General features: G+C 34.3%; 1 protein-coding gene across 1 annotated transcript; it reads left to right on the forward strand.

Annotated features, from left to right (window-relative positions):
• Positions 1-9,556: 9,556 nt before the first annotated feature.
• LOC106770386 lies at positions 9,557-10,141 on the forward strand. Its single transcript, XM_014656200.1, has one exon. It carries the CDS (start codon positions 9,557-9,559, stop codon positions 10,139-10,141), a length of 585 nt encoding a protein of 194 aa, XP_014511686.1.
• The last annotated feature ends 514 nt before the right edge of the window (positions 10,142-10,655 follow it).

Raw genomic sequence — 10,655 nt, forward strand, 5'->3', positions numbered from 1 at the left:
ATTGAAACTCTTGTTTATTTATATGATTCTTCATATGCTCTAATTATCAATTGTTGGGTTCTCATCTGCGCTTAATGCTTTTATCGTTTAACTCATTCGATAACTGTTGTTTGTATCTATTGATACAGGAACGTACAGTACTATCATGAACTGGTGAGAAATTCCTTGATTAAGCAATACCAACCTAGGGACAGGGGGTAGGACGATCAATTGTTTTTGCTTCTATTCTTAATGCATTATTAATTGCTAGGGGAGGCTAGGGATAACAAGCCGATAATTAGTAATAGGCTCTTCTCGCCGATGGATCGGGTTAAGGGTAGGCCAAGAAAGTTTGCATAACAATTAGATAATCAAGCACATTAAACAAGATGAGTAGATAAGAGGGAGTGAATAAGATGAAATTGTAAACCCCCAACAACTCCATTCATCCATAGTCTTTTTCGTCAATTGAATCAACCACATTGCATGTTTATTTTCTGTTTTTGCATCCACAACAATTCATCCTTTTCTACAAGTCTTACGATTTTGATTCACACGAACGATCCTTTCGAGTCTCTTGGGAAGAACGATATCGGGTATTACCGATTATATTACTTGCACGATCTGGTACACTTGCCAGTGAGTCAACAAGGCCCATGTCAGGCCTTTCCCAACAGTAATTATTTAAATAGACATCCATTTATAAATTTTCTTGTAACAACTTCAATTTATAAAATTTCTCATATGAACTCTATCTGTTAATTTTTTTCTGTGTTTGCTGATATCTCCTTCAAGGATGTCGAATATTTCCAAAACTGACATGTTATTGGAGGTTAAAAAGTTTAAAAAAAAAAGATAAAAACAAAAAAAATGGAGCGTTCTGTCTGGATGAACAATAACATGTCGAGTCCCTAGTAATTGACGTAATATTACGTCGAGTTGCTTTACCAAACGACGTAATATTTGTGTAACCAAAAAGGGAGCATTGGTATATTGCGCAATAACCATTATCCCAGATTAAGTATTGATGGGTGTCGCACCCCATGCAAAATTTAATGTGCAATTTAGAAATGTAGTATAGCTAGGAAGTNACTCCTAGGTCGTCTCTCAAGGACCAAACCATGGTTCAGGAATTAGGTCTAACACAAAGGGGGGGGGGGTTGAAAGGTGTTATTGCAAGGAAAATTAAATTAAAATAAAACTGGAAATTAAATATAACCAAACATATTTGAAAACATTAAAATAACTTAACAAAGCATGAAGACCGAACGGTCCTACAGATGACCGAACGGTTCTACATTGAGACTAAAAGGTCTTTAAATCAAGATTAGTAAACTAATTAAAATGCAGTAGATAATAAAAAAACATTTGGCATGTTATCCTAACACAACACTTAAGCTAAAGAAATAAAATGCTATTCATCACGGAATCAACAGTTAAAAGGAAAACCCTAATAGTAAAGCAAGATAAATGAGCAAGGTGCTTCCATTAATGCATTAAAATTATCAGTGCAAGCTTAAAGTTAAATCAAGTAAAACACCATAAAAAAAAATAAAACAAACAGCAAATTAAAAATAACGCATGACATTGAAAATAAAATCCAAGACTAAACTACTTCATTATAAAAGAAAAAGTGATAATCTTCTCCAAAAAAATCAGCTGTGTGCTTCCCTAAAATTAAAGCACCGTGCAACATGTGCCCTTGATCCATGAGAAGGAATAAAATAGAAAAAAAACAAAATTTCTTTGGAGCTCTCTTCCAAAAAAAAATAAAAATCACCATAACCTTCTTCTAGCACTCCCTTTGCAAAAGTAATTAAAATGGTGATGAATTTTCATTCTTCCAAGCAGCATAAACCGTGGCTTTCTAAAAGATAGCAATGCAATTCTTCACCCAATGAAATCACCGTACAAGCCACCTACTCCCATCTAATCATCACGTGAACATAAAGAGAGAAATTGAAATACTTAAATTTTTAAGAACAGGACATCCAATGTAAATGAATCAGCGTGATTTTCTTCTTGAAGAAAAGGAATCAATTGCCTCCAAAATAAATCCCAACAGCTGTGACACCAATGAGAAGCTTAAAAGAAATCTCAAGCTTTTGCACCAAATGAAAAGGAAAGAAAAGAAAAAGAAATTTGCTTCCTGCATTCAATCACTGAAAATCGTGAGTTCATCTCATTCAATGCTTTCCAAAAAAACGTTCCAACTCACAAAGAAAGGAAATAAAACTCCAAAACTAAAGAAAAAACTGCAGCCAATGAAAAAGACAAAAGGAAATGCTTTCTCCATTTCAACCTAAGGCAAAAATCGTGAACATTCTTCCCTAGGAAAAACAAGAAAAAAAAACCGTTCCAGCCAAAAATGAATGTCAAGTGACGGCTGCCACTTTGCTAAGGTCATGTGGCACATTTTTTAATGGGTGAGGGGTCCACCCTAAAATAAAAAGAAACCCTAGGCCATGTGTCCTCTATTATTTGGGCCCATCATAATTTTTAACAATGGCCCAATGTACAAAAGTTTGTCTAAAAAGTTTAAACAATTAAATTACAAGATAATTAAATTTAAAATGTCTAATTTGAGAGTCTTGAATTTATTTTGTCTCCTTCCCAATGTTCCAAAATATATCTCAAAAATTTTCCCTGCAATAATAATGCAAATAATTAGTTCAGAAAATTCAAATTATTTAAAATTAGAATTTCCGGTCAAATTAAGCATAATTAGGAAAAACGGAAAAATACCGGACAATTAAGCACAATTCCCTGACTAATTCTAGCACAATAAACTAAGTGAAATCAATAAAATATCGACTCATCAAGTATACGCATGCAATGTAATTATGTAACATTAAAATGGACAATTGGAATCATAAAAGTGATTTAATCAAATTTAATCAATTTAAACCATTCAATCCCCATTCACTAATGTTTGCCAAAAGAGAATTTCATTAATATTCAAAAGATGATTACAACCAGCAAAACAAAAGATGACTTGAGAAGCCACTAATTACAAATTTAAAATCAAACAACGAAAATCCATATTCTTTTGTTGCAGAATTATTGATGATCCCTTTCTGGTTGTTCACATCACTTTCCTTTCCATTTTGATAGTGATTTTTCAATCCTTAGAGCCTTTTGTGAATGACTGTGTCAACTTTAAATTTACCAGAGCCTTAAGAATCTTGTCTGCGTCACTTTCATTTTACCAGAGCCTCAAGAATCTTCTGTTGCAGTCAACTTTCAGTTTACCTGAGCCCCAAGAATCTTTCTAGTGATTCTGACATACCATTTATTTTCACAGCATACCATTTAGTCCACTCATCTTCTTCAGTTTTTGTCAAATCTGTTTTGTTTGCACTCCAAGATTCAAAGATGGGATAAACTTGCTGATGACAATTCCATTTTTCAAAGAGAAAGCCCTCGTTCCTAATGGGTTGAAAAACGACAATCCCAATCCAAACCTTTATATCAACCCCCTTGATTGTGGAACAAAATGTTTCATCACTTATCTTTATGTTGGAGTAGAACACCCTCACCAGTTTGAGATATCTGTGACAAACTACAGTTCAAATCTTCCTTAGAATTAAAAGCTTCCCTAGAATGTCTTCATCACTAATCCTCCCTGTAGGATTAACATTCCTTGAAATCTGGGCAACGTTCCCTTTCCTTCTTAATGATGAAGAAGAAGTCATTGCTGATCATGATTCTAGGGTTTGTAACTCTTTAGTTTAGAGCACACTGAGTGCACAATAGGTTGTCAAACCTATTATTTATAAAGTTGTGCATAAAATCTTTTCAGTTTCAGGCCCAATTATCTTTTGGCTTTTGCGATTTTGCCTGATAATAATACGTCAAATAACTAAAGCGATTGACGTACTATTAGTGGTTTTTAAATTGAAACATCCAAGTATTACAACTCTTCGTTTATTGTTGGATTAAAAAGGGAGTAACTCTTCATTTATTGTTGCATTAAAAATAAAATGAATTTAAAAGGGAAAAACTCTTTGGCTTCTGGCTGACAAATAATATGTTGATCCCCGTATTATTTAATGTAGTCTTGGTGGTTTAAAAGAAAAAAGAAAAAAGAATTAAAAAGGCTGTTGAATAACTTAAGTGATCGACGTACTATTGGTGGCTTTTAAATTGAAACGTCCAATTATTACAACTCTTCGTTTATTGTTGGATTAAAAAGGGAGTAACTCTTCATTTATTGTTGCATTAAAAATAAAAGGAATTAAAAAGGAAAAAACTCTTTGGCTTCTGGCTGACAAATAATACGTCGATCCCCGTATAATTTAATGTAGTCTTGGTGGTTTAAAAGAAAAAAGAAAAAAGAATTAAAAAGGGAGTAACTCCTTTTCTTCTGGCTGACAATAATATGTCGGGTGGCTTTAGAAATGACGTACTATTTGTGTATTAAAAGAAAAAAAAGAATAAAAGAGTGGCACCCTGAAATATTTACTGCCAATGTATGTTGAATTTTAAGGGGATTCGACATTTTATTTAAACGTGCTTTCATGGTATTGGACGTGCTATTCTGAAGTTAAAATGAAATTAAATCTATTCCTGAACTTATATTGAAACTGTAACCTTTTCCTAAATCTCTAATTCTATTCTCAAATAGCTTCTTCATCAAATACCCTTAGTAGTTAGATTAAGTCAACAATAAAGAATAACCATTCACACTCATTGATTTAAAAGGAAAATCTGATTTCATTCACATATTCATAATGATTACAATCAGATAGAAGCAAAAAGATGTCGCATATAATGCCAATAACAAAACAACACAAAACAAATAATAAACCAAAACAAAAACACAAAACATCCTCCATACTAAAATTCTAAGCCTCTATCCTGCCTTAGAAAATTTCCATGGAATCCTCCTCACTAGACTCTTCATTTTGATCTTCAGTTGGAGAATCAATTTTATTCTTTTTCTGATGTAGGGCGTCTATCTTCTGTTCGAGTCTGTTGAGTTTTTCCAAAACCAATCTTTCAAAATTGCTTCCAGAACTTTGAACCATATTCTCTTCATCCTTGAAGCATCGTCCCTTTGTGGTCTTCACAAGGCCAAGGGAAGTCAAGGTGTTTCGATTTATGACATTTGAGCAGTTATAATAGCATTTCTTTTCACCACTAACATCCACACCTTGAAGGGTAAGGATTTTGCTGATAAACACAACATATGGTAGTTGTTGTGGAAATTTGGTTCCTGCATCAATCATATGATCTTTTATTACTTCCACCCAATTTCTAGGAACATGATTCTTGATGGCATACAACAGAAAAACATATTGAGTTGAAATTCTCTCTTGTAGAAATCTAGCAGGTAAAATCACTCAAGCAAGAATGTGCACTGTTATCTTTTCTTCTTTATTTAGTCCCTCATGCACATATAATCTTTCCATTGTGTATCTCCCAGGAAACCTTAATTAGTTACTGTACATGTCCTTTTTCTTCAGCCACATGTTTCTTTCTGAGTACTTTAAGTGAGATAATAACCCTTCAGCTTATAATCCTGCAACTTGAAACCAGACATCATATTCAATATGAACATTTACTCCTTTTACTCAAGAATGAAGGACACCATCTATGTTTCTAATATTGTTGTAGAAGACCCTTACTAAGTCAGGTTACCAATTACCCTTCATCTGGACAAGTGTAGAGAGAGCTTGAGTTTCAATCCATTCCTGGAAGTGAAATCCCTCTTTTTCCAAATAAGTCAAGGTTTAGATATTTGTGAGGAACAATAAGTTTATACATCGTCCACCTCAGAAACTCTAGACGACTCTCCTAATCACTGATCCACCCGGAGAGATCATCATTTCTTGCAGACACATGAGCCTTTCTGCTGTCTCTTGAAGGATGTGATGAAGAAGCCATTTGAATTTGGATACCAAATAATTTTCCTCAATACTAGGGTTTATTATCTTTATACTTAAATAAAAAGGGTTTAGAAACAACTCAGTGTGCACAAGATTTTCAAATTCAGTATATATAAGGGTGGATGTAATAAATTCATTCGATCCACATCAAGTGGTATCAATATTTGTTTCAAATATTACGTCAGGTGGCTCTATAACCGACATAATATTAGTTGTTTAAAATAAAAAATATCAAAGAATGGCGCGGTTGTTTATATTGAAACTAAATCTATTATTGAACTTATATTGAAACCATATCCTTCCTGTAAATCTCTAAATCCTGTTCTTAAATGGCTTCTTCATATTCACGGCGTGAAAAAAAGGTTGCGCACGTTGTAAGAAAAGCTAGTCCAAATGGTTGAATAAGTGATGATGAAGCATGATAAAAATTTGGATGATATAGAAAACTCTTTGAGGTGGTCCCTCACAAGATCTTGGATCTGGAATTATTCAGAAGTGAAGGGTTTCTTTCTCAAGAATAAATGGGTTCTTTTGCATCGAATGATCTCAATATTCAATGTCAACTGTGCAAATATATTCAAAATTTAAATTCTCTTGACGTTGTTTCCCATATAAGAAATCAGATAGCTATGAAATCAAACGGAACAAATCCAAGACAATTTAACAGAGGAATCGTACATTGCCAAATGATGAAATTAAACAACATTTTAATAAATATATTTTAGTTCTCAAAATTGTTTCAGAATTAAACATATTGTGAACCATATTTCTTTTTCCTCACCATTTCACTTCCAGTAAGATTACTTGATCATTTCTATACTATAAAAAGCATTTTGTTGACTTCAATTTCAAAGGCCACCTTCATATGATCTCAGGCTTGAATGCGACACTTTAAAACTCAAGTAAGCAAATTGCAATTTAAAGAACATATATGTTACAAAATCTAAGAGAAGTACAATGACAAAGAGATAAAAAACATAAATCCTAATATGTTCAATACGGAAACCGGAAGCAAGGCATTAAGTGAAATGCAAGCTATATTTATATATGAACCGATGACGGACATTAGATTGTGTAATTATGGTCAATAACTTGAGTGAATGTCGATTCCCATCCGAATTCGACGTTCAACCATCATTTAGTGAAAAAGTAAAAAATCTCTTTGGATACTTAAAATAATTGTAAAACATCTCTTTCGATAATGGTAAAAGGACACAATTAATGGTCCCAACCACTCCAATGGCCTTCAGGTCGATGCCTGTCACGTCGTGCCCCCGGAGGCTTTAACGTTCTATTGTATTTCATCATCTTTTAGATTATTTGCATCGAATGCACTCAATATTTGACGTCAATTGTATAAATTTAAAATATTTCGAAATTGTTTCCACCATAGGTTAAAACCAACTTTGAGACACCCTTTATGACTTAGAATGAGCTTAAAATCATGTAAAACACTCAAGTTAGGTTACAAGAGAGTCAAAGGTGGTTTTAGAGATATTATGCTTGGTTTTACATTGTTTTGACAAGATTTAATGAGAATTGAAGGATGGAAAGTGAAGTAGGAAGGAGTTGGACTCAAGAAAGGATGAAGAAAGGTGCAAAAGAAGAATCACAGCCACCACTCGGCGCCGATCTCAGCAATGAGCGCCAGCTTCATGGAAGAAGCCACTGTCAAACGCTTAAGCGCTAGCGCTGAGGGGAGAATGAAGAATCGTTCCTACCATTGAGCGCTGACATCTTCAATTCAATAGGGAAAGACGCCTGGGTGTCAACGCTGAGCGTCCTAGTGGAGTATCGCACTTACCGTTGAGCGGTGACACAACACTGAGCGTTGTAGTTGGGCTTGGGCCAAAATTCTGTAATTTTTCATATCTTTTAAATAGATCCTCAGAACAATTCTAGGGGAATCTTTTGGCAGAGAAAGACGACAGAGCACCTTCTACACTCCTTGGAGGCGGATTTTGGACGCTAAGGCTCAAATTCACCAATTCTAGGGTTTATTGTTTCATTCTTTCCATTAAATTCATATAGTTTTTGAAACTCTCTTATCTCAAAATTCTTATTTTATTCATATACTTGTATTATCAATAGTTTGGGTTTTCTTCTCTGTACTTTAAAGCTTGCATTGTTTAACTCATTCAGTGTCATGATCTTTGATTTTGTCGATACGGAGACGTACGGGGAAATATAGAACTGAGAAGAATTCTATTGATTATGAAATATTGCCTAGAGATAGAAATAGGACGGTCAATTGCTTTAAGCTTCTGTCATTAATGCATTAGTAATTACTAGGGAGAGTAGAGATAGTAAACTAGTAATTATGGTAATAGGCTCTTTTCGCCGAGAGATCGGGTTTAGAGTAAATTACAAAGTTGCATGAACATTAATAATAAAGTTGAATCTAATAGAAATAGTAGATATAGGAAGGTGGATCAGGATGAAACCATAAACCCCAACAACATCCATTTATTCATATCTTTATTTGCTAATTGATCAAGCTTTTGCATTTGCATGTTTAATTTCATTTTTGCATTACAACATCAAATTATTATTCTTTCAAGTCATATGCAATTAATTCACTTGAACGTGTAGGCCAAAGAGTCTCTTGGGAAACAATATCTGGACTTACTGTTCTATTATTACTTGATACGATCTGGTACACTTGCCAGGGTGTTTGCAAGTTTTTGGCGCCGTTGTCGGGTACTAATTGGTTTAACTTTTCTAGCAGTGTGAATTTGATTAAGTTTGACTTGATTTTTATTTTTTGTTTTTATTTTTTTTTTGTTTTTATTTTTATATAAAAGTGCTTGTTGTGTTTTTGTTTCTTGTATATGCAGGAGGCAATTCACACTAGAAGCAAGAAAAGTCAACCCCTTCTCTAAGGATTAAGTGACAGGAGGGGAAGAAAGTCAGAAGACCATCTAGAGAGTTATTCCCCTCTCCTGAAAGACTTTTGCAACTCTCACCAGAGGCATATACTCAAAATACAAAAGAGATGGCAGAAGGAGCTCCTAGACGCACTCTAGTAGACGCAACTAATGTTGTTGGTCCCCAACACTTTAATAGCATTGTTATGCCGAGGGACAACACATTAAACATGGTGATGAATCCTGCGTTGATACACCAAGTGCAGAGCAATCAATTTAATGCACTGTCAAATGAAGGTCCATATGATCATCACTCAACAGTTGGAGGCAATTATACAAAGATTTTCTTTATTACCGCAGGAAATAAGAAAAATTTCAAGAAGTCAAAAGCAGTCACAAGTCATGTCGTTGAGGAGAAATGCAGAGTCTAAAGAGCTTTTTCAGCAGGTCTTGAATAGAAGTGTATTTTATATTAAAAGCTTGGAGGACATGAACACTAGATTGGTAGAGCATGGGTGTGAGAGGAATGTGAGAAGTGCTGCAAGGGAAGAATGTGAGACTGTTGTCACTAGGAGTGGTAGAGTGTTAGAAGAGAGAAAAATTGAGAAAAGAGAAAAAGAAAAAGAGAATGAAGAAAAGAAGAATGGTTAGAGGGAGAAAAAAGAGGAAGAAAAAATTGTGATGAGTGAAAAAATGAGAGTTGAGGGAGAAATAAAGAAAGAAGAGGTTGAAAAATTAAGAGAAAGAGAGTTTGAAAAACCCCTTCCTTATCCTAAGATATATTCAAGGAAGGAAAAAGAAAAACAATTTGAGCGATTTATGGATATTTTTAAGAAGCTGGAAATTACCATACCGTTTTCTGAGGCACTTCAGCAAATTCCATCATATGCGAAATTCTTGAAAGAACTTCTCATGAAGAAAAGAAAGTATATTGATAAGGAAACTATTGAGGTGCAAGGTAATTACAGTGCGATCATACAAAAGATGTTACCTCCTAAATTGCAAGATCTAGGGAGTTTTACCATTCCATGTACCATAGGGGAGTTAGAAGTTGGAAGAGCCTTGATTGATTTGGGAGCTAGCATTAGTTTAATGCCCATGTCTATGTTCAAGAAAATTAAACGGTTGGAACTTAAGCCAACAAGGATGACTCTTCAATTGGCGGATAGATATCTCAAATATCCATTTGGAGTGGATGAAGATGTAATAGTAAAGGTAGATAAATTTTTGTTTCCAGTGGATTTTGTCATAATGGAGATGGAAGAGAATGGAGATGCGCCTCTGATTCTTGGAAGACCATTTATGAAGACAACCAGGATTTTGATTGATGTAGAGAATGGTAAACTTAAACTCAGAGTGCAAGATGAAGAGGTGTATTTTGATGTAAGCAATGTCACATCCTAAAGATGATAAAGCATGTTTTCAAGTGGACATTGTGGATGAACTCTATATGGTGCAAGGGAATAAAGTGCGTGATGTATCTTTATTGGAAAGGGCTCTTATTAATGAATGTGAAGATTTGAATGAAGAGGAGGAAAAATTGGTTGAAGGATGTGTTAGGAATTTGGAGTCATCAAAAGAAATTCCAATAGAAGAAGTTAGTTTTAAAAAAATTGAGCCCAAGGAGAAAGTTAAAGAAAGTAAGATTGAGTTGAAAGAGTTGCCACCACATTTGAAGTATGTGTTCTTAGAAGATAATGGAGGAAAACCAGTTATTATTAGTAATTCATTATCACCAAAAGAAGAAGAAAAGTTGATGGAGGTTCTGAAAGTTAATAAAGGTGCTATAGGGTGGTCAATTTCAGATCTCAAGGGTATAAGTCCCACATATTGCATGCATAGAATTCTTATGGAGGATGATTATAGGGCAGTGGCTCAACCACAGAGGAGGCTTAATCCTGTTATGAAAGAAGTAGTG

This window comes from Vigna radiata, chromosome 8, assembly GCF_000741045.1.
Source record: "Vigna radiata var. radiata cultivar VC1973A chromosome 8, Vradiata_ver6, whole genome shotgun sequence".
Taxonomy (NCBI): Eukaryota; Viridiplantae; Streptophyta; class Magnoliopsida; order Fabales; family Fabaceae; genus Vigna; species Vigna radiata.

Excerpts from the sequence above, each read along its gene's own strand:
- LOC106770386 (XM_014656200.1), top strand. The coding sequence starts at position 9,557 with ATGGATATTTTTAAGAAGCTGGAAATTACCATACCGTTTTCTGAGGCA.